Here is a 23,177-nt window from a genome sequence, read left to right on the forward strand (position 1 = left end):
TAAAAACATAAGTACAAATTGGCACTGTCAGTTGCTAGCTCTATCCAGTTTTATCTTTATTAATTTAAAAACATAAGTACAAACAAAAGTAAAGTTAAATACATAAAAGGCTGTAACAATAATTACATGCCTTAAGGTACAAATCATGAGACTTAAAAGTAAAGTTTGGATAACAATATATTGGGTGAAAGTTAAAAATGGAAGATATATTATTTTTATTCAGACATTAAAAAGAAACAAACATAATTAAATATTAATATTAAGATGTACTTGGTAAGTATTTATGCCATATATAAGCGTCACATACTCATGCATTCACCATTAATTTTGTACTATTTCCTACCTACGGCTTTGCTCAGGATTGTGGGATATTTCTTTTCTATTTTGAGTAAATGGAAATTTTGTTAGAGCATCCGCAATAATGCAGACTTCCCAAAAACACCTCAAACTACGTCATGAGGAAAATGCAACGATTTTATTTTTAAAAAAAGCATATATATTTAAACTAAAAAAAGTACATAGTTCACAAAAAAAGCCATCTCAAACAAAAAACGATTCAAATAAAATACATGTTAGGCCTTCATTTTCGACGATAATATATGCGTTAGAGTTTTTTAAAAAATCGTATATATATAGAGTTTGCAACGAGCCGTATATATAGAGTTTTTTTTAAAAAATAAAATAAAAAATCAGGACGTCCGTCGTGGCACCACAATGGCGGGCGTCACGACGGACGTCGCCGGAAAGCCGCGGTGTCCTCAGCGGACTTCCGCATCCGTCCCTCCCACGCTTAATGGCGGACGTCCCGCGCGGACATCCGGCACTCCGGTCGGACGTCCGCCGGGAAATCCGCCATTGCGGATGCTATTAGGCAGGATATTTTTGTGAGGATAACATGAAATATTTGATTGAGCGGTGAGCACTATGAAAATTTGTGTATTTATGACTCGAAATTCCATATGTACCAATTTTATTATGAAGTAAGTTTATGAATATGGAATGTAACCAATTTCAAATGACACCTCTTAATAATAAAAGTCAACTAAGACATTAATCTTTAAAATTCAAAATGACGGAATAGAGTAGTCTAACATCAAATGTCACCATTTTATTATTTCCAAGTCAAAGAAAAAGGAAAGACTATTTTTTACTTTGAAATATGAATAGGGTTGGCTAAGAATCACTGATTTCGATTTAAAAAAAAAATTTAAAATTCCTCTTTAACGGGCATGCTAAATTAATAGGCGGCCAGTTTAAAACTTGCTCTCGTTGTTTTGTTTTTTTTAACAGTTTTTCTCAATTTTCTATATTTTCTTGATTTTGGGTTAAAATTAACGGTCAACTATCGATTTACTCTTCCAAAAATGTTGAAATTGGAAATAAATCGGTAGAATGATACGCCTATTTATGTTCAGTTCTTGATAGACATTGCAATTGATCCGATCTTGAAGAAATTTAAGAGTTAAAATAATTTGTAATAAATTAAAATAACTAACTATATAATTAAAAATACACGGAGTAATAATTAAATAGAAATTTAACTAACAGCTGTGGCGGTGGTTTACTAAAATAATTATGAAGAAGAATTTTATTTTCTCATTTTGATTTGTTTTGAAGCATGAAGAGCTCTGTTTTTTATGCAAGGCGTGGGTATAAATGCAGCATCTTTCCTAATAAGTTATCCTTTTCATTTCATTCAAATCACCCATTTATTTTGCTTCCCCTCTCTCTCTCTGCACTCCCTGATCTTGTTTCCCCTCTTTCTCTCTCCTCTTTATTGTTTTCTTGAATGCTCAGGTCACTGTGCACAGTACATAAACAGTCTCAGCTTTGAACGAAAATAAGGCCACCAATTCAAATTTTGAAGAAAAAAAAGAATTCTGGAAGGGCTGCTTAAAAACAGTACAGAAGCTCTTAAAGGCAGCCCACAATCTCAAAATTGTATCTTTTCTTTTCTTTCGTTCCCTTTTAAGTTCTGCCTCACCAGAGTACTCACTGGAATTCCCTTTTCTCCATAGGGTTTGTTTTTGAACGAGTAAATGGGGGTGCCTACTGGTATTTATGATGCTCAATTTAATGTCTCTGTTTCTATTGACTGAGTTTCAATTTAATGTCTTTGAGCTCTTTAATTGAGCATAGCTATGTTTTTCCCTCTCTGCATTAATGGGGTTTTTGGTGCTTTAATTTCAGAGAGAAATAGCTTTGGGAACAGTAGTTTTCAGTGGTGTAGTTGTGGCATTCCGTTACATGTTTTTGGCTCTGTGTGGTGTTTTGTTTCTCTTCTCTTCAATTCACGAGTCATAGAACTTGGAGAGAGATATTTAATCCCTAATCTGCCCAGCTGTTTCTGATAGACTATTTTGACTGTATGGTTTTGGTGTTCTAGCCGGGCTCTTTTATCGAGTATCACAATAATTTCTTGAATGGTTTTTGTGAGAATTCTTGGAATTTGTTGATCATTAGGGTTGATAATTTAGGGCACTTCTAATTTGGGTTTCATTTTGCTTGTTACCAGCAGGTTGTGATTCTTTGAAGGAGTGTAATTAGTCCTTTGCTTGGTGATTTCTTCTCCTCTCTCTCTCTCTCTCTCTCTCTACCTCTATCTATGGATGTTGTTGGAAAAGATGCTAGTGTTGAGCCTTCTAATGCAAATGATGATTTTTTAAACTATCACACTCCTAATATGGCTCCAGAGTGGCAAGTTAATGGAAATAATTTAACTAACACGTCTATTGGGATGATGTCCGTCTGCAATTCAATGGTGGAGTCCTCTGCTTGCTCCTCACCCTCGATGGTCGATTCATTTTGCCCTACTGTTTGGGACCATTCGATTAACGGGCAGACTTTGGGGTATTGTGATGTGAATGTGCAGAATGATGTTAGCACTTCTAGTAACCTTGGTTCCGCGAGGGCTGATTTGGGTTGGAACCCAAGTGCAATGCTGCGAGGGGGTGTGTTCATGCCACCTGTTTCGGGTATGCTGCCTAACTTTCCGGCTGATTCTGGTTTCATCGAGAGGGCAGCGAGATTTTCGTGCTTCAGTGGAGGGAATTTTGGTGAAATGATGAACCCGTTTGCTGTTCCTGACCCGCTGAATCCGTTCTCTCGGGGGTTGGGTGTGGCTCACTCGCAGAGGCATGAAATGAACATGGTCGAGTTGTCCAAAGAGGGTGGTCTGTTTCTGGGCAAGCCGGGGGCTGAAGGGAGCCCTTTCAAGAATGAGAAGAGGAGCGAAAGTTTACATGATGAGGCCAAACAGGGAGTTGGGGTGTCAGGTAATGATTCTGATGAGGCTGAGTGTAGCGGCCGTGGCCCTCAAGAGAAGGTGGCCTGCATGACAGGGGAGTCTCCCGGTAAAGGGCTTGGCCCTAAGAAGAGGAAGAGAGGAGGGGGGCAGGTTTTGATCTTGTTCTGTTTGTTAGTATTTCATTTCCACACTGCGACAAAATTGTGTGCAGCTAGCTAGTCTTTAGTAATTTGATTCAGTTGTGTTTGCCTTGCCAGAATGCTCAGAATGATGAGAATAATGGAACTCAAACACGGTCAGCTGATACAACAAAGGACACTGCGGTGATGAAACAAAAAGGTGATCAAACCATGACATCAAACAGCAATCCTGGTGGCACGAACGGGAAGCAGGGATCTCAAGGCTCGGATCCGCCTAAGGAAGATTACATACATGTTAGAGCACGGAGAGGTCAGGCGACGAACAGCCACAGTCTTGCTGAGAGGGTAACAATCTTGTGATCAGTTCTTTGCTCAACACCTGAAATGTGACAATCTTCCATGATTACTGTGACCTACAATTTGTTTCTTGAATTGAAACTCGATAAATGAACTGTTGATATGCAGGTGAGAAGGGAGAAGATCAGTGAAAGGATGAAATTCCTTCAGGATCTTGTGCCTGGTTGCAGCAAGGTATTGTATTGTTAATTAAGGGTCAAAATTAGCACAGAAATTCATCGTTCATTACTGATTTCTTTTTTGTTTCGTGTATAAGGTCACCGGAAAAGCTGTAATGCTCGATGAAATCATCAACTATGTGCAATCACTACAACGGCAGGTTGAGGTATGGTAAGTTCGCCTAATTTTTCAATGGTTAGTTAATTATACAAGACATTAGTGATTTGTGGAGTTTATCATGAGAATTGATGCACTTGTGTTGAACAGTTCCTATCAATGAAGCTCGCAACTGTAAATCCTCGTTTGGAGTTCAACATTGAAGGGTTCCTAACTAAAGATGTAAGATTGCACACCTCCTACACCCAAATCATTATAATGTTGGAGCACTCGTGTAGTTAGTTCCTAGTTTATCTGAAAAAAGTGACAAATTGACGACAGATGCTACAATCTAGAGGTGGTATGTCGTCACTAGGATTATTGCCAGATATGACTATGCCGTTTCCTCCAATTCATCCGCCACAACCGGGACTAATCCAGACATGTATTCCAAGTAACTCATCTGAAGCTCTTCGAAGACCAATCAATCTCCAATCACCTTCCGTCTGCGCAGGATTCAAAGAACCTTCTTCTCAAGTAAACATTTCATCAATCTATTAAGTAGATTTCCATTGACATCTTCTCCTAATTGAAGATTTCCAACTGAATTCATCAGCCTCAGGTATCCAACTGGGAGGATGAACTTCACAATGTCGTGCACATGGGCTTCACCTCGAATGCTCCTACCAGTAGCCAGGATTTAAGCGGTAAATAACAATCAAAATCACCATTTCAAAATCTAGCTTGATGATCTCAGTTCTTGACGGCTTCCTTTCCTTTCAGACTCTCTGCCACCAGGACACATGAAAGCCGAGCCCTGACCAATCTCAATCCCTGTAATCTAATATCTTCGACTGGATGACCTAGAACGAAGCAATTGAATGTATTCCTGAGCTCAGGCAGATTAGGATTCTCACTAATACATACTTATCCTTGTCTGGCAATTGAAAACTTGCATATACTGGATTCTGGAGTTGGAACTCTCTGGGCGAAAAGGCATAGCAACAAACGACTGCGTAGTATTCAAGCAGTTCTACTTCAGAGCCGCCATCTCCAGCTCCATTATGTCGACAAATGAGAATTGTACATTCTTGAGTTATGATGGGAGAGATTTCTGCAGATGATATTCATAAAAATCAAGTATAAAAATGTTGTCTTTGCTCAGATGTGTTATGATCAGAAAGATTTGGCCTTGTTAAATGGGTGCCTCAAATTCGTAGCATAAAAAATTTGTTTTCGTTTTCGTTTTCGTTTTCGTTTTCGTTTTCCAGGTTGCATATGAATCTGTTCATTAATAGTGCTTGATCAAATATAAAGCAAAAAATTAGGGCAAAGTGAATCCACCCCTCTCTGGATTTTCTACAAATGTTTAGAAACAATCACACGCGTTGTAATATTTACAGAACCTTTAGCAGGAGGTTGAGTGTCCTTTTCAAAATTGGGGAAAATCTGATAGGAATTAGGTTTTTGGATAAATGGTAAAACCAAAGCAGAATAAAATTAAAGCATCATTAAGTCGGAAGCTATGAGAGGGAACACACCGTTTCTGCCGAGGCATATCATGGACAATGCCGCATCGAAGGTTTCCGATTACTATGTTTCGCGGCTGAAGCTATGCTGCGAAGCCTACAGCATACGGCAAGTGAAACAGCTCCATGCACACATCATCAAGAACCTTGTGGACCCGGAGCCGTTCTTGCTAAACAATCTCATCAATGGGTACAGCAAGCTGGGCAACATCGCCTATGCACGCCAAGTGTTCGATCAAATGCGCAGACCAAACCATTTCTCTTGGAACTCTGTTCTATCAGTTTACTCAAAGCAGGGGGACGTTGTGAATATGGAGAAGATGTTTAATTTGATCCCACGTAAAGATGGGGTGTCGTGGAATTTGGTTATATCGGGTTATATAAAATGCGGGTTGATCGAGAAGGCGTTGGAGGCTTACAAATCGATGTTGAGGCAGGGGTTGGAGAGTTTGAACAGGATCACGCTCTCCACGGTTATAATAATGCTGTCGAAAAAGGGTTGGGTGGATTTGGGAGAGGTGATTCATGCCCAAGTAGTAAAGCTCGGATTCGAGTCTTATGTTTTTGTGGGGAGTCCTTTAGTTGATATGTATGCGAAATGCGGATTGATAAGTGAGGCGGAGCGTGTGTTTAATGAGTTGCTGGAGAGGAATTTGGTTGTTAACAACACGATGCTTATGGGCTTTCTGGGGTGTGGGATGATGCAGGAAGCATACAGTTTGTTTGGAAGTATGACTGAGAAGGACTCGATTTCTTGGACGACCATGATCACCGGGCTAACACAGAATGCAATGTATAGAGAGGCACTGGAGCTGTTACAAGGGATGAGAATGAATGCAATGAATATGGATCAATTTACTTTTGGAAGTGTCTTGACTGCTTGTGGAGGTCTTTCTGCATTGCAAGAAGGGAAACAGATTCATGCTTATCTGACTAGAACTGATTATATGGACAATGTTTTTGTGCCGAGTGCACTTGTCGATATGTACTCAAAGTGTGGTGACATCAAGAATGCTGAGAGGGTTTTCAGGAAAATGTCGTACAAGAATATTGTGTCGTGGACTGCCATGTTAGTAGGTTACAGTCAGAACGGATACAGCGAGGAAGCTGTTAGGATATTATGTGAGATGCAGAGAAACGGAGTTGAGCCGGATTATTTCACTTTAGGCAGTGTGATAAGCTCCTGTGCAAATCTGGCTAGCATCGAAGAGGGAGCTCAGTTTCACGGTCAAGCATTGGCATCCGGTTTGATTGCCTTCATTACCGTCTCAAATGCACTTGTAACCATGTATGGTAAATGCGGCAACATCAAGGAGTCACATCAGTTGTTCAATGAGATCAGAGTGAAGGATCAAGTGACTTGGACTGCATTGATTTCATGCTATGCCCAGTTTGGAAATGCTAATGAAACTATCAGTTTATTCGAGGAAATGTTGGTTCGTGGTCTCCAGCCAGATGGAGTTACCTTTGTTGGGGTTATCTCGGCCTGCAGCAGGGCTGGCTTCGTGGACAAAGGCCGCCATTATTTCGCTTTAATGGTGGATAAATATGGGATTAGGCCAGTTCTTGATCACTATACTTGCATGATTGATCTGTTTAGTAGAGCTGGGCAGTTGGAAGAAGCGAAAAAATTCATACTTGAAATGCCTTTCCGTCCTGATACAATTGGTTGGTCTACGCTGCTGAGCTCGTGCAGAAACCGTGGTAACATGGAAATAGGTAAATGGGCTGCAGAATCTCTTCAAGAATTGGATCCACAAAACTCTGCTGGCCATGTGTTGCTTGTCAGCATCTACGCTGCTAAAGGGAAATGGGACGAGGTAGCTCAGTTGAGAAAAGGAATGAAAGAGAAGGGAGTCAGGAAAGAGCCGGGATGTAGTTGGATCAAGTATAAGAACAGAGTGCACATTTTCACTGCTGATGACAATTCAAGCCCGTTTTCTGATCAGATATATCGGGAGTTGGAGAGACTTGGTGATAAAATGAGAGAGGGTGGATATGTGCCTGATGTGAAATCTGTTCTGCACGATGTTCAGGAGTCGGAGAAACTGAGGATGCTGAACCATCATAGTGAAAGGCTAGCGATTGCGTTTGGCTTGATTTTCGTTCCTCCCGAGTTGCAGATAAAAGTGGTGAAAAACCTCCGTGTTTGTGATGATTGCCATAATGCAACCAAAATAATTTCAAAGATCACACAACGAGAGATTCTCGTTAGAGATGCTGTCCGGTTCCATTTATTCAAAAATGGGGAATGTTCTTGTGGAGACTTTTGGTAGTGGATCGCGATCGGGCTAAAGTGATGCCGTAAGCCTCCAAATTTGTTCCTGGATGGCTGAAGGTAATGTATCAGTATCATACAGATTCTGAAATACAGAATTTTAATACAGCATCACATTTTGTTACAGATTCAAACTTCATCTCCTTTGGAGAATAATGCATTGATTCTGACATTTATTTCTCTATGATTTTTGAGGCCTTTTGTAATTGGTTACTGATATGATATCAAGCAACTCCAGTGCAGCTGATTATAGTGAATATTTTGTGTATTCTATATATACCTTTTGTGCTTGATATTGAATTTTTCAGGACCATTCGAATCTACATATATACTTCTATGATTCGCAAGATAGAACACCCAGTTCATTCGTTGTTAATAGTATGAAATAACACGTTGAATTAACAGCAATTATTATTTTTACTTTAGTTCTAATTTATGATAGCAGTTGCAAAGTTCAGGACTGGATCTCGAGTGAGTTAAGATCAAGTAATGAGTTGCTCGTATGATTTTCCATGCTTGAACTGCTTAAAATAATAAGGAAATTGAATTTATGTCAAAGAAAATCATACTGAAAGCAAACTACAAGATAGTTGTATTAAATCTCAGAGATCTTGAAACTGAAACTTGATGAAGGACAGATGTGGAAGCTGATACGAGATGTACTCTGGTTCGTTCACTTCATTCTTTTGATTCTTCTTTCCTTGTTTTCGTTGAGGCTAACTGGTTGCTCTGCTTAAATCAGCTCATGATGATGAGTGTTTGTGCAAAACCAGGATCAATGTTGATGGACTAGAAAGATGTGTAAAGCGAGATTACCTGAATACGAGTGCAGAAGTCTATGACTTCAGGAGGTGGTGCCCAGTCGCCAAAGTTCCTCTCGATGAATTGGTAAGCGATTCCACTTTTACCTTTGCCTACTATGAAGAGAGTCCACCCTTGATCTCACCTTCACCCTTGAAATTATTTTGCATGCCGGAAGCCTTTGCTCTCCTGTAGTTTGCGATCGCTCTAGGATTGAGTAGGAAACCAGATCTGAACTTTTCTTTGAGCAGCTTCCCTCCACCAAGAGCCTTGAAGAACTCCTGTCCCCTGTCATAGAGCACAACACCACCCCAGTATCGCGGCCAGAAATCTTTTATCTGAAACCATTCAACTTATTTTATTAAACATCGTTTAGTCATTTCTCATTATGCATAATAATCCGAGGGAGATATTGAACCTCTGAGTCTATGTGCTCATGAAGAACTGCAAACAGTTGAACTCCAAGAGCATCAAATATAGGTTTCTTGGAGTAGAGTTGATGCGCTTCAGCTCGGCACATGATGCACCTGATTTTATAGATACGGGTTAGTTATAATTTATGACTTGCACTTTAGCGCTTATTTGAATGAAATCGAACCCAGGCCTACGAATGCAGACAAAGAGAGCCGGTTTCTCTCGCCACAGCTCTGAAGCCTTCATCGGTGGTGTCTTTGACTTGATCAACCGCTCCATTCCAATCTTGTATTCTGGAGTTAGTTTCTGGACGGAGATATTCTCTATCGTGGAGTAAGGAGCTACGTTCTCGACTACTGGGGGAGGTTCCACACAGCCACACACCCTAGGCTCTGCCGGCATTGCTGCAACAATCCCCTTGAAGACATCCATCCTTGATTTTAAAGCTCGCCATGGACTGTTCCACGGTAAAATCAGAACCAGAACTGCTTCTTCCAGACGATCTCAGCGTAACAAGTTTATTGGAGTTCGCAGACTCTTATGTATGCTACTATTTCTGGATGGCAAGCTGTTTCGCCTCCTTGCTGGGAGGGTATACGATGCTGGCAATGGATCCGGTGAGCACGCAGTGCTTCTGTTCATGAAACGAGCAATATGACCTCGTTTCATTCCAAATTGAGAAGCAAGATCTTCATTACTCAAGCCAAGAAGCTCATGCTAACTCTTCCTAGAGGCCTCTAACTGATCCCCGTACTGCATCAGCGTCCGGTCATGCAGGTATGACCTAATTTCAATTGCATCCTTGAGCAGGGTAGATTGAAGTTGTTAGCACAGTTAATTCAAAACTGAATAGCATGAGAATGGATAGAATATATTTTGATAGAGAAACCAACCTTCTGCTGTCGAGTCAGGCCGATATCATCCATGTCTTCCGAATTCATTACCTTCAAAGTAGGTACATCGTCCCAGCCTTCATCTAGCAGCCTTGGCAACAATTCTTTTAGAAATCCCTTCCCAACAAAATCTTCTATTGAGAAAGAAGACATATTTTGTTGTTTAAGTTAGTACATTTCTCCCAGTCACCCTTTATAAGTTTCTGAGTTGCATCTCATTAGATGATGTCAACATAAGAATTATATGTATGACATTTGTTGCACTCCCCCCTGTTGAGTTCAGTTAAACTTATTTTTATTTTATTTATAGTTTTTTTGAAACAAGATTTTCTTGTTCCATAGAAAGTAGGTATTTTCTTTCAAATGTCCGAAGAAATTATTTTTATCAACATTTACAATATTTGAATGAGAGATCCTTTCGGCTTTGCCGGCCAAACCAACTCCACATTGAAATTCCTGAGCTCTAATGTACTCCCATCATCATGGTAAACCAACAAAATTCAACTTTATCAGACGCATAATAAAAACATTTCTCATGCAAATAGTACAACATAAGGCGTATCCCTTGTTTTGTTTTTACAACTACATGGTTGCATATGTGAGGGAGGTTTGTCTGTTAGATTTGACTAATATGACTTCGAACAATAATTTTTTAAAACTTTAAGAAACAGAATCTATAAGAAGATTAAATGGCACACGGGATAAAGATGTTAATGAAGGGGTGAATTCGGACTAATTACAGTAAGAACTAGGAAGTTCAGAACCTTGTTTTTGGAAATTCAGTGGTTTTGCTGAAAACTGTATACAGACATATTTCTTGAAAAATGGATAGGTTTTACATGTTAAAGCTCATGGTATTTGATACATTAGGCATTTTGTTCAAATGCCTCAAAATTTTCTCTGCCATCTGCCTGGTGTATTCATCTCCGTGATGCAATGAACTCACCAATGTAGCAGGAAACAGTCTGCCCTGTGATACATTTGAAACCGACACATCTCCACCTTTTTCCAAGAATCTCTCTATCACCCAAAATGCTTTCTGCAATACTGATTCTTCTTTGTGCTCCTTCATGACATCCAGCACATACGAGAGAGCATGTCTTTCAGACAACAAGCTTATGCTGTTGTCCACATTAACTTTGTCATCTAGCAATGAGGAAAGTGCAGATAGTGCTTCCTCGATCACCTCCACATTCTCGTGGTCCAAACAAGCCAGCAGTCTCTCCACAGCCTCTGCATCAAGGAGGCAGAACGTTTCCTGAGAAGAGCAAACCCCTCCATGGATGGGGCAAAGTGAGAACTCTTCTCCTTTCCCTTTCACTTTGGACAGATTAATTGATACGCATTTTTGGAAAATGAAGAGTTTTAAAATCTTGGTTTTCTTCCTCTCTGGTGGCCTTGATAGAGTGATGGATTGTCTTGAAAGATTCTCCAGCCCTATTGCAGATAGCTTCTGTACCTCATCTGTGAATGCTCGGGTTAAGATCTCTGTCAGAACTTCGACCAAGTTGTAGGTTCTTGCTGTTAGCAAGATTTGATGGTCATACAATGTCGTTGTCAATCTGACAAGAATGCCCACCAACCCTTCAAAATAAGAACTTGCATGTCTGCTTGACCTTGTCCCGCTCCTCTGTATCTGATTGAGGCTTTTTATGACTGTAGGAACAGTGTTGCTGTTAACCAAGGCGAGGTTGAGCGTCAGGTTTTGATGAGGAAGCTTCGCCAAAAGATTAGCTGAAACAGCATGTAATTCTGTGATCCTACTAATTTCGGATGGATTCTTGATTAACTTCTCAGGTTGTCCTTGAGTTCTGCAGAGTCTGTCTGACAATGTGTGTCCCATGAAAGCTGAGAGCGCGATGAGTAGCTTGATTGATGCTACACCAAGTTCTTCATTTGTAGTATTGATGAGTTCGATCAAATTTTAACTGGCTTCTGTTTCCTTGACAATTGAAACAATGGTAGCTGATGCCTTAGGGAACTTGATCAAGCACAGCAGGATTCCGATGAAGTTGATGTTCAGGTCATCAGGGCTTATGCTCTTGATTCTATAGATAACGTTGTATACTATGTAGTCTGATGACATCGTGTGGCCTTGCGTGCTGACTGGGAAATTCTCGAGCTCCAGACCAGACTCGAGTATGTTAGCAAGTATTATAGCTGCCTCAGATTTTGAATTCATTGGTTCGCTGTGGGCCATTCTTGTGAACATCTCGTCAACCATAGTCTGCATTATGCCAGCTTCAACGAGTATCCCTGCATTCGGATGGTAACAAGATATCTGCTTCAAGGCCTTGAATGCTGCATTTCTGGTCAGAGAATTTCCACTTTGCACCATTTGGATCAGAGCTGGAGAAGCCGTCTCTGCTACAAACGCCATCCTATCAGGTCCAATAACGATCTCCCCAAGATAACTCGCCATCTCCATTTTCATCTCCTCGCTGCCTGTTTATTCAACATCGTTATACGTTTACTTGTATATAAGTGATCATTCTTTTACCTATCACACTGCAGTAAGAATATTATTACCTTCGAATAGATGAGCTAGCAATGGCTCCCAATATCCATTTTCTGCCATGATCTTGATATTACCAGGAAGAATCTCCAAGTTCTTCAAGATCTGATCGACTGTTTCTGAAGCAAATGCATCTGAGGATTGTCTGTATTTGACAGTGATCAGCATCAGAATACCTCCAGCTACTGTCCCAATCTTATAACACGAAGATTGGCTTTTCGACAGCTCAAGCAGGAGCGACGCAGATGCATGTCTCGCAGGTGTGTGATTACTTGACAGCATCTTTATTATTGTTGATATATCAACCGTCTTCACGATTTCATCCTATACAGAAAAGCACGATGTATTACATATGGCATGAGTTTACTATTGCAGAAAATAAATACTACTATGAATCAAATGAGAGCATGAAGCTGCTGAAACTGAAATTAAACTTTTAAAGTGAATCACCTTCCCATCTGCATCATCCTCGGCTAACTGTCTCAGTAGCTCCAGCGTTACATTTCTTACACCTCTGCTTCTGTATTCAAGAAACTTCGCAAGCAGTGGAATCATTCCGATGCTGCGAACCTGCACCTTGTTGTATGGCTTACTCTTGCATATGCTTTGTAGATCATCGATTGCTTCAAGCACCATGGTTTCTGTACTGGCCAAAGAAAGAGCTGCTCGGGCAACCTTGATTCTTGCAGCTTCATTTCTCTCTTTCCGCTCATCAATCGTGGCTTTGAATGCAACATTGCTTTTGATATTTCTGCTCTTTAGAGTTTCTCCTGATTTTGGACAGAATTTCCGCTCCATCACCAAATTTGTTGAACCACTCAGTTATCGCCTCTCTCTCATATGTCACTCCACTTTCAATTGTTACAGGATCTTCCATAACCTTCTTCGTCAGAGGACAGAAAAAAGTGTCGTATAATGGCTCCATGTACTGAGCCAGCTGTGGAAATGCCTTCAATGAGGAGCCACCACTCAAACTTTTGGGATCATTTCTGTCCAGAATGATTGATCTTTCCTGGTCTTGGTTGGCACTCATATATGACTGTGACGTATCCGATAACTGAAGATTCATAGCAGAAGCATCAGCATCAATGGAATACAGATCTGTTTCCACTTGTTTCATTTCTTCCCTTGGAGGAAACCTATGAAGCTGCTGGTCTTTCGACTCTGAGCCACGAGACGGGGCTGACAACAAACGACACATCCTTCATCTCCTTTGAAAGTGCCTTAGCTGCCCATTCCGCATATTCATGGTTCCCGTATGTTGACAAAGGTATTATAGGCTAAGGTTTTCCCCTATACCTCTCACAACTCTTCAAGCTGCTTCACCACACTTGTTAATTCAGCATGTCTTATAATCTGTGCATTTTCCCCTAAGTTTGCAGTAAAGCTCTAGGCCAACTCCACCTTTTTGCAGAGAGATTGTATGATCTCAGTTGTATTTGTTGGAGTACTCCAGTTTATGTGAAGCTCAATGACTATAGCAGACACCCGATGAAAGTAGCAGCCGATTTCAGTGAAAATCTCCTTCTCTACTTGTATGTATATCACTGACTTCATGATTTCTGCAATACTTGCCAACAGGGACTCAGCAAGGCTGCTCAGTGAACTCCTCTCTTCCCTCGACTGGAGAAACGAGGAAATCAGAGTTATCAGACACACACAAAAGTAAAATCTAAATATACTCAACATCGAGACTTTTTTCTGAAGATTGGCAAGTCTTTCATTATCGAGTTTCTTATATGTTCTTACGATTTCTGCTTCATTTTGTAGTACGATACAACTGGTTCAATAACTGTTTTGTGTGCGTGAGCGAGAGAGAGAGAGAGAGAGAGAGGCAATACATGCGACCAGTTGGAGCTATTGTCGGACATGTTTGTTAGCAGCGCAAGAAATTCAACTCTCAAAGATGAGAAAGTGGTGCCTCATTTCTGCAGTTGGTAAAGGAAATTGTAATATGTAGATCATTGAAACAGTCCCTGGAAATACTTTCATTTCTTGAAAGCTCCATTTTGTTAGGAATAATGCAGCATGCTATATATTCTTGTATGATATACTATCAGTGTTGATTATTTTATGAAACAGGATGTCAGGAGATGAACTCAGTCAGCCGTCAAGAGTCTACATTAGAACTAATCAAGGTTTCATCTTCCTAGCCTTTTGCACCAACTCTCTATTATATCAAATGTTAGTAGCTCAACACCATGTGTCAAAAGTCACCATGAATTGAGTAGATATTTCTGCCTTTTACCTCTTTTTTTTCATCAAGTTGCATTATGTTTTAAATACAATGAATTGAGTGGAAGAACTCATTCACTAAGTCAACTGATATTATTTTATCAAACTGTAGTTTTCTTCTTCCCTTTTCTTCCGAAGGTAATAGAGTTTGGAAATTGGATCCAATCCTCTGAGATTACAAATCACTCTCTTATCAGTTATAACCAAAATACTTTGTTCTGCTGTTACAAGTAATAAATTGTAGACATTGTTTTTGGTTTAAGAATACAAATAATTACAGTACAAGTCACTTCAAGAAGATGCCATCAACAGGCTTATTCGAGGGAACCCTAGAGTCTAGAGTCTAGATTCTTCCTATAAAAAGCATACATTAATAAGATCCTAATGATTATGAAAGTATCTATGGAGTTGACCACCATCTCTAGTAAACTCATTTATCTTTTGCTTTCATCAAATCTAAAAACATATATACAGTAATTTAGCTCAGCTTCCACTACTGGTTTTGCCATGTACAAGAGCATTGCTTACTAAACTACAACACTGCTCTTACGAGCAGCTACAAAAACAGAACTTGTAAGGCTGTGGTGTGCCTTATAAGTTTATGATACGGTAGTAGCATCCGATTTCGTCTTATTCTGATCGAAGCTGTACGCCTCAGTACCTAGAAACGCGGTCAGAAGCGTGCAGGAATAGCAAGCATCCTGCTATCCGGAGATCTTCCAGATCAAGACGATGGTACTGGCAGCAGCAACGATCCAAGAAAATCGGGATGTCCATGGTAATGAAATGATAAGAGGGATAGGATACCCAAAGAATGATAAGCAATATCTGTATTGTCTAGTTGAAGAAATAGGTGGAGTGTAGAACTTCCTTCAGATCAAAGTCTCCTCGTTCTGGCAACGAAGGGAAATTTAGGTCTGGGAATGACTTCTCGAAACTCTCCAACAGCTGTTTGGGAGATGAATCAATCAGTGATCTTATAATTATAAATGATTATTAATAAGTTACCAGAATAGAGAATTGGGACAATAAACGAGAAGAAACCATGTAACAGTGAAATGAACTTACATTCTCCAATATAGGTGCCTCGTAGAGCTCAACGAACTTCTCTCTTAGAATCTTGTTCATTTGGTCAACATCACAAGCATGAGTCCAATATGAATCATGCACTCCTGGTTCGATTTACAGGGTTAATATGTTACCGGTACAGTGAAAATAATCACCACCAGAAAATCAAAGTCAGTTCTTACAGACCTGCAAAACTTAAGCCTGCCTGAGAGCAAGCAATGGCAGTCATCATCATATGTGAGCCATCGAGAGAATGCACAAAATTTGGAGGAAAAGCAGTTCTCTGTCGCTTGGTCATCACCTAGAAATGATTGCAAAAAATGCAAATTATGATGCTTTTGTGCTTACTATATACCCTTCTTGACAGGGGAAGAAAAAAAGAAGAGAAAATGTAAAGCTACCTTGTCAGTTTCGCGTTGAAGAGTTAAAACCTGAAGTGAAGTCTTAATCTGCATTAAATCAATGATCAATATTTTGAAGGAAATGGTTATTGCATTGAATTATAGTTGATGCAGGTGTTGAAAGAAGAGGTCCAATGGATATAAAAAAAAGATACCATGTGCTTTCCTAATTTGCGGTAAGGTTGGACAACAGGAAGCCCAAGTGGTGTCGTCCAACGAACTGGTTCATTTTCTGTTGCTATAATCTGCAGATACACATAACACAAGGTTCATATAATGATATAAATATAAACTCCGAGCTTAAAGAGAGAGACGGAAAACACAGTGGACAAACCTTTGCACAGTCTCCCAGCCAGCCCATTATGCTTCTTGCAGCCTCAAACATTTCTCCTAAAGCAGTTAAGGTTGTCTGTTGACGGTTCCAAAGGAAATTAGCACAAACCATTATAAGTCGGAATTTGAATAAATGCACGATGGAATTTGTACCACCATAAAAAGTATCTAAGCTGTTTGAGGAGCACATAACCGTTTGAGTTTAAAAATTAGTCTGAAAGATGAAGCAGAAAGCACTAACTTTTGCAGCATAGCAAGCACATGCAAACAACTCTGCATCATCATCCATAGCATGGCGCTCCTTTAACCTCCTCTTGATTTGGTCACGGGCACCAATATAAGTGACACCATACACTGATGTCATGACTGTTTGCTTAACTAACTTTCTATCCACCTGTGACAAATTAAGAGTAGATTCAATGAGCATATTGACCAAAGCCAGTGTGTCAAAATGAAATCTTGCAAATTCACAGAAACCAAAAGAAATTTATGTCGAACATAACACCAGAGTAACTGGGGAAAAATAAACACTGTAATTTATATTCTATTTTGAAATAAAATACTTGTACTTTTATTGTACATAATAAACGACAAAAAAATATAGATAAACCTGATCAATTAGCAGTCTAGCATGCTTGGCATTGGGATCAATATCAGGGTCTCCAGCTGCATCTGTCTTCATTATCTCAAGAACTCTGCATCACAAATATTGCACTGAAAAATTAGCATTGGATCCAAAGTAACATTATATTATTGTTGATTGAAGTCATTTACTCCAAAGAAGTCATCTATGAGCATAGCTCAGAATGAAAAAATAGCAAGATTAATTACACTAAAGTTTTGGCTATAGATGTTTGCAATAAGAGAGTGTATAGCAGCCCCTAGTTCTTGAATTTGGCCGTGATTGAGTATGTATTAATCCACTCTTACAATCAAAGTCATTTATGATATTCCCTTGTGCAACACAGGCATGAAGTCAGTACTTAAAGTCACAATGAAAACAGCGCATCATGGTTTTAAGGCTTACCTTGCTGCAATCCCTGAGTAAACATCAGCTGGTTTATCTCCAGCAACAAGATTGACTGCAGCTGCTCCAAGCTAGATAAATATAATGAACTTCATGTCAAAATGGAAGGAAACATTGTGTGACTCTCAAATTAATTGAATTTCATCCTTCATACATAACAGCAACATTAAATTTTTCAGAAATATCACAAATCGATCCATTTGAAATAGAATGTTACATCAATATCAATGTGAAACAATCAAATTTTAATTAGTTGAAAGACAGACACCTCCGGATATTAGGCGTGCTAAGAAACATGGCACTAGATCTGTATGCACTATAACTAGTATCGAGGGTTGAAAACAAGAACTCAAAACACAATCTTAGTTACTAGATGGAAGTCCTTGTTCCTAGCTGACTTTAGTGAAGGACAAGAACATGGATCGAATTAGTGATGTAGTTAATTACCTTATCCCTTCCAAGAGCGGCGTAGTGTTGCAAACCATTACACGAACCATCCTTGAAAAAGAAAATAGAAAGAGGAAAATAAATTCAGCTCAAACAATGAAATCAACAGTTTTGCTCAACGAATGCAGGTAACAAATCTTTAACAAAATTAAACTTGCAGGAAAAAAATAAGTAAGCTTTGGAACTTAAATGCTGGCCATAGAGTAACTAAGTAATTTCCATTAATCTATTATCAAAAGTGTGACTTGACAATCTATTACCTGGTGGACAGGCATATGTGAGATTGCAGTCTCAGGATATGGACTTCTTAATGCCTCAGACAGGCTCATGCAAGTGGCCAAGCATTGGAAAGGATCCTCTGCATCTAACCACCATCGTCTCCCTTCAAGGGGCCGATCAGCAGAGTCAAATATATCCTCCAGATGGTTTTCAGTAAATGATACCCGACCCTCATACGGTAATTTGTCAACGCCACCACCGTATAAGTTTGCTAGGTGTATTTTTAACCAGCGCAAGCCTGACTTGCCAAGCGGACGACCTTCTGCAAATTCTAATATTCCCCGGCAGAGGTCAGAACCAAGATGATTCAGATACGGATGCATGGGATATGCACGCCCTCGGAAATCTAGATTGTGAGGATAGTAAAATCCTTCTTCGTCCTTCATTTTTCTAGCCACCTACTCTTCCATAAAGGTTATTAATTAATATGTAATACTGCAGAATTTTACTAAGTGCCATTCAAACTAACAGAACGAGCTTCTTACAGTAAGTTTAAGTTCTATATCACACCGCTGTGAATGCCTTTCACTGTTCTCCTTTTTCACAGCTTTAACTTTCCACCTCCATTTCTTTAGTTCTGATTCATCTTCTGTATCAGGTTCCTCTGGTAAAGGGACCTGGCCAACCATCAGGTGAGGGTACATCAATGAACTTAAAGCAAAAAATATCATTGTTTTGTCAACTGTGTGAGAGAGGAATATAGAAACCAAAAGAAAACAGAAACCTCTTTCAACAAAGAACATCAAGGTCTAAATGAGAAAGGAAAATGCATTATATCATTTTTTTTTCATGCAAACATTACTTACATCTTCACGGTCTACCAAGTCAGCAAGCTGACCTCCATTAGCCCAGATTCTGTCCACAAGACTCAATATTCTTTTGTTCACTCTCCACTTAGTATTGCCAAGAGTGTTAAGTGCCTGGATAAGATAATAATAAAATTAGAAGCTTCTCAGTAGAGGATGAAAACAAAAAATCTCCAACCGTCCCATAAAAATATGGGCATATGATATGACACGGGAATTAAGACAAAATTGTTAAGTAAGAGAGAGGATAAGAAGGGTAGTTAAATTAGTGTTAGTGGATAGTGGGACCCCCATTATTATTAGTGTTTTAATGGTGGTATAAGTTGTAAATAACTTGATGCATAGGGGTAATAAATTGGGATAACTTTCCATAAATGGAAATGCCCATATTTTTATGGGACGGATTAAAATAGAAAGTGCATATATTTTTATGGGACGGAGAGAGTAGAAAATACACCAAATCCAAATTACAAATTTACAAGAAATAATGCAGAAGAATGTACAAAGTGGCACCTGATAGACAGGTTCTAACTGTTCCTTTGAAGTTCTTTTGACAGCTTCACGTTGTTGTTTTGCTCCATGTGTTCGCATAATATATGATGGTAGAAATAGATATGCACCTCGCTCATACCTACCAACAATTCAGAATATTATCCAAGTTGTAGGGCCAACTTTTGCTTACAACATATGCACCATAACAGCACACTCTAAATCATGTCCACAAGCACTCTCATCGTTGAAGTCATTCGAAAGTTACATTTTATAATGTCCTATGTACAGGGGATTATGTTGATGGACTAGCTAGACTCCTTTTGAAGAAATTAGACATAGATACACACCAATGATCTGAAGCAGAAAGTTTCTTAGTAGTGTAAAAACTACCAGTGGCTGCCGGGATTACAAGAAGTCAAAAGCTATGGCTACATTACGAAAAAGAGATACACATTCACCGCTCTGAAAAAAAATCATAAGTACATTTTGGCAAACCTTCCCTCAATTGAGCTCATTTTGTTCCCTTAGTTTATGATACTTTAGTCATTCCCCCAAGCCCACATCTTGCTTCCAAAACCAACTTAATCAACCAACCTCCCACTTATTTAGTTCAACGATTTACATAATAGCATGCTTGTAATTTTCTTCACTTCTTTTACCATCAAAAAGACACTCCCAACAATTTACATAATAGCATACTTGTAATTTTCTCCACTTCTTTTACCATAAAAAAGATACTCCCTCCGTCCCACAAAAATATGGGCATTTGAAATGACACGAGAATTAATACACAAATAAATTGATGTATTTGGGTAATGAGTTGGAATAACTTTCCATAAATGGAAATGCCCATATTTTTATGGAACGGACAGAAATGGAAAGTGAAGATTTTTTTTATGGGTCAGAGGGAGTATAATTAACATGATTAACATCCCAGACTTTCCTTGGAGATATAACAATATAGATGATCATTATATAAAGAGGGAAAAAACAATGGCATTACCAAAAGAAAATAGCTTGTAGCAAACCATGTGTATTACAAACATTTAGCAAGAAGCCAAGAATGACCAGGCAACACAGCATGAACACTCATCAAAATTAGTGAACATAAAAAGTAAAAACTTTTTCGAATTTCGAGAGAAACCAGGAGCAGCATACCCTGTCCAATTTAGTGGAGGAACCAACATTGGCATATATGGAATCACCATGTGCCTTGCCTGTATAGAAAAAAGAAGAAATATAAAATTTTCTTAGAATCCGGTATTTCTCATAAGAGAGCAAAATCACTTTGATCATCAACGAAGTCCAAAATCTGCTAAAAGCTTACAAGAAGTTGATGCTTACAGTTTTTTCCAGCCCTTTCCGGACTAGAGGATCACACTCGATCACCCCATATCTTCGGGTGCCTTTCCTATAAAAGTTCATCACGGAAACAGCCTGAGCAGTTTATATTTGTAAAACAAGGTAATCATACTGTTTCAAAATCTCAGATATGAACCATGCAGTCGCACTAACACTGTCTCAACTGATTTGAGCGTGTGCACAAATGCAGGTCGGACATCAGGAGGGGTATCCTCCATCTGATCAACCGGAGGTTGTATGTAGGCAGTTTCCATTAATATCTGAATCAACCGACTGCCAACCTATAAAATATACCGTGGACGCGTCTTCAGTCTTACTTCTAAGAAAGATATGTCAAATGACCTTGGGCAAATGGAAAACAAATAGAGACGCAAATGCAATAGTACAGCAGCATCTATACACACGAGAACGGGGAGTTTTACTATGCCAACTACCTTGACTTGAGCATCCTGTCCCCAGGCCTTCAAATCATCTTGTCGGCTTACTATTCTCCTGACTTGCTGTACCTTTTGTTTCTTCATCAAAAGCTGGACCTTTTTCTTTAGTCTGTCTTGCTCCTTAGCCCCAGCATCAGGATCCTCATCACAAGTTCTATTTAATGCATTTTTCCTCTTGCAGTTCTCCAAAAACTTATGAATCCTAACCTGCTCAAAAATAAACATTGATCATTGACCATCATCTAGCATGAGTAAATATATAGTGCAAACCAAATAAATCGAAATGGCTATTGTACGTCGATATCTCAAGCCAACCTCATGTTCGATGGCTTCGCCAATATGACATGCTGCTTGCACAACTCGGGCACTACCATTGCCTCCTCCAGTCATCAACAGAGCCATCAACTTATGCATTGTAATAACTGCCATCATATCTGCAGGCAGCTGATCAAAGTAAGGTGCATAGGCGGCCCTGTTCTTTCCATCCTGGCACATGTCTTGCTCAGCAGCAATCGCATCTCTCAAAGGCTCAAACCACCCCAAGAACAAGGACTTGATGTAAGGCAAATTAGGGGCCAATTTCTGCTCGCACATGTCAACTAAAAGCTCTTGGTACTCCTTCGCCGCCTCCTCCCATGCCTCCGTCTCCGTCTTGATCTGCCTCCTCCTAAGAATATTGTACTTCCCCAGCCCCATCCCTCCCACCAGTTTCTGCGGCTGCCTCCGCCCCTGGTTCATTTCTGGGCATCTCGCATCGATTTCTTTGTTAAGCTCATCCACCAATTCCTGAATTTCATCAACCTCTTCTTCGGACGTCGACACTAAAGCCTCGGCTGCGGCGGCGTAACCTCTCGTGTGCACAGGAAATCTAAAAGGGTCAGTGGAGAACCCGTGTTTAGGAGGTCCCACATCGCGCTTCCGTCGCAAGGTTGTATCTTGGAAAAAAACAAATTCTGAGCTGCCTGTGCTCACACCGGGCCGGGTCTGGAAATGTGTGGCCTCCTCACAAAGGATAGAATTCCGAGAGGATTTAGCTGAGGTAAACGCAGTGATTGATGAGTTGGATTCTGCTAAAATCTTGAACCTTCTCAGAGAAGAATGTTTGGATAGATTTCTCCACATATTGCAATGGATGAACCAACTGAGCAAAAGAGAAAATGGCGGAATTAGAGCATTTTAGATCGCGGAGACATCAACAGAGGAGAGGCAAACCGGAGGCTATGGCCGCTTTAAAGTTTAAACCCTTCCAAAACCTAGGCCCAATTTATTGCATTTTTTTATGTTTTTTTGGGAGATTTATTTAAAATATTTTAAATTTATCTATTTTTTCTCTTTTTCTTTCTTCTTTCTTTCTTTATTCCCAATTTAACAGAAAAGACTAGGTACTAGATAGAAAAATAGAAGAAAGAAAAATAGATAAATCATAGTATATTTTAATAAATAAGATAGAGCAAATAAACTGAATTGTCTTTCACGGTAAAAATAAACGCAGATTGTTAAAACCAATTAAATACTCATTTATCATCGGTTTTAAAAAAAGTCCAAAACTATAAGAGTGAATTTGAATAACATGCCAAATATTTAAAAAACAATTTGTGGCGATAAAATAATAATAATAATAATAATAACAACATTGTTCAAATACTCTACCAAAACATAAATATTAGTAGTATTAAATACTATATTATCGTAAATATATACATAAATATTTGTTGAATATTTCCTTAACATCAAAGCAATCCTAGTACATTTAAACAATTAGTCAACTAATTAACTTTGCAGATTTTAATATGGTTGCAAGTATTATATAAAATCACATATAATTGTGAAGTGAAATCCTCACAATGCATCGAGGATATGA

General features: G+C 39.3%; 3 protein-coding genes and 2 pseudogenes across 7 annotated transcripts; 2 read left to right on the forward strand and 3 right to left on the reverse strand.

The window, feature by feature from the left end:
- The first annotated feature begins 1,670 nt into the window (after positions 1–1,670).
- LOC121798004 (transcription factor bHLH49-like) lies at positions 1,671–5,242 on the forward strand. Of its 5 annotated transcripts, none has more exons than XM_042196814.1 (10): positions 1,673–1,941; positions 2,019–2,055; positions 2,516–3,397; positions 3,505–3,732; positions 3,853–3,918; positions 4,001–4,069; positions 4,171–4,242; positions 4,342–4,536; positions 4,616–4,706; positions 4,783–5,242. In XM_042196814.1, exons 3-10 carry the CDS (start codon positions 2,606–2,608, stop codon positions 4,818–4,820), a joined length of 1,551 nt encoding a protein of 516 aa, XP_042052748.1. In that variant the 5' UTR covers positions 1,673–1,941; positions 2,019–2,055; positions 2,516–2,605; the 3' UTR covers positions 4,821–5,242. The 5 variants fall into 5 exon arrangements, with proteins under 5 accessions (XP_042052752.1, XP_042052748.1, XP_042052749.1 ...); XM_042196815.1 differs by having other exon boundaries at positions 2,519–3,397; XM_042196816.1 differs by lacking the exon at positions 2,019–2,055.
- Positions 5,243–5,369: 127 nt separating this feature from the next.
- LOC121798003 (putative pentatricopeptide repeat-containing protein At1g68930) lies at positions 5,370–7,990 on the forward strand. Its single transcript, XM_042196813.1, has one exon. The coding sequence runs from the start codon at positions 5,525–5,527 to the stop codon at positions 7,802–7,804; it is 2,280 nt and encodes a 759-aa protein (XP_042052747.1). The 5' UTR covers positions 5,370–5,524; the 3' UTR covers positions 7,805–7,990.
- Positions 7,991–8,126: 136 nt separating this feature from the next.
- Positions 8,127–9,127, reverse strand: LOC121798005 (annotated as a pseudogene).
- Positions 9,128–10,452: 1,325 nt separating this feature from the next.
- Positions 10,453–14,214, reverse strand: LOC121799116 (annotated as a pseudogene).
- A 620-nt stretch (positions 14,215–14,834) lies between these two features.
- On the reverse strand, positions 14,835–22,558 carry LOC121798006 (DNA-directed RNA polymerase 1B, mitochondrial-like). Its single transcript, XM_042196819.1, has 19 exons — positions 21,632–22,558; positions 21,314–21,523; positions 21,033–21,160; positions 20,862–20,928; positions 20,676–20,734; positions 19,539–19,656; positions 19,026–19,139; positions 18,705–18,836; positions 18,201–18,617; positions 17,941–17,991; positions 17,494–17,564; positions 17,077–17,161; positions 16,708–16,860; positions 16,468–16,542; positions 16,289–16,378; positions 16,134–16,181; positions 15,919–16,033; positions 15,733–15,836; positions 14,835–15,612 (listed from the first exon to the last, which is right to left on the reverse strand). The coding sequence occupies exons 1-19, from the start codon at positions 22,436–22,438 to the stop codon at positions 15,502–15,504; spliced, it is 2,955 nt and encodes a 984-aa protein (XP_042052753.1). The 5' UTR covers positions 22,439–22,558; the 3' UTR covers positions 14,835–15,501.
- Between the last annotated feature and the right edge of the window lie 619 nt (positions 22,559–23,177).

Source organism: Salvia splendens, chromosome 4, assembly GCF_004379255.2.
Source record: "Salvia splendens isolate huo1 chromosome 4, SspV2, whole genome shotgun sequence".
NCBI classification, from domain to species: Eukaryota; Viridiplantae; Streptophyta; class Magnoliopsida; order Lamiales; family Lamiaceae; genus Salvia; species Salvia splendens.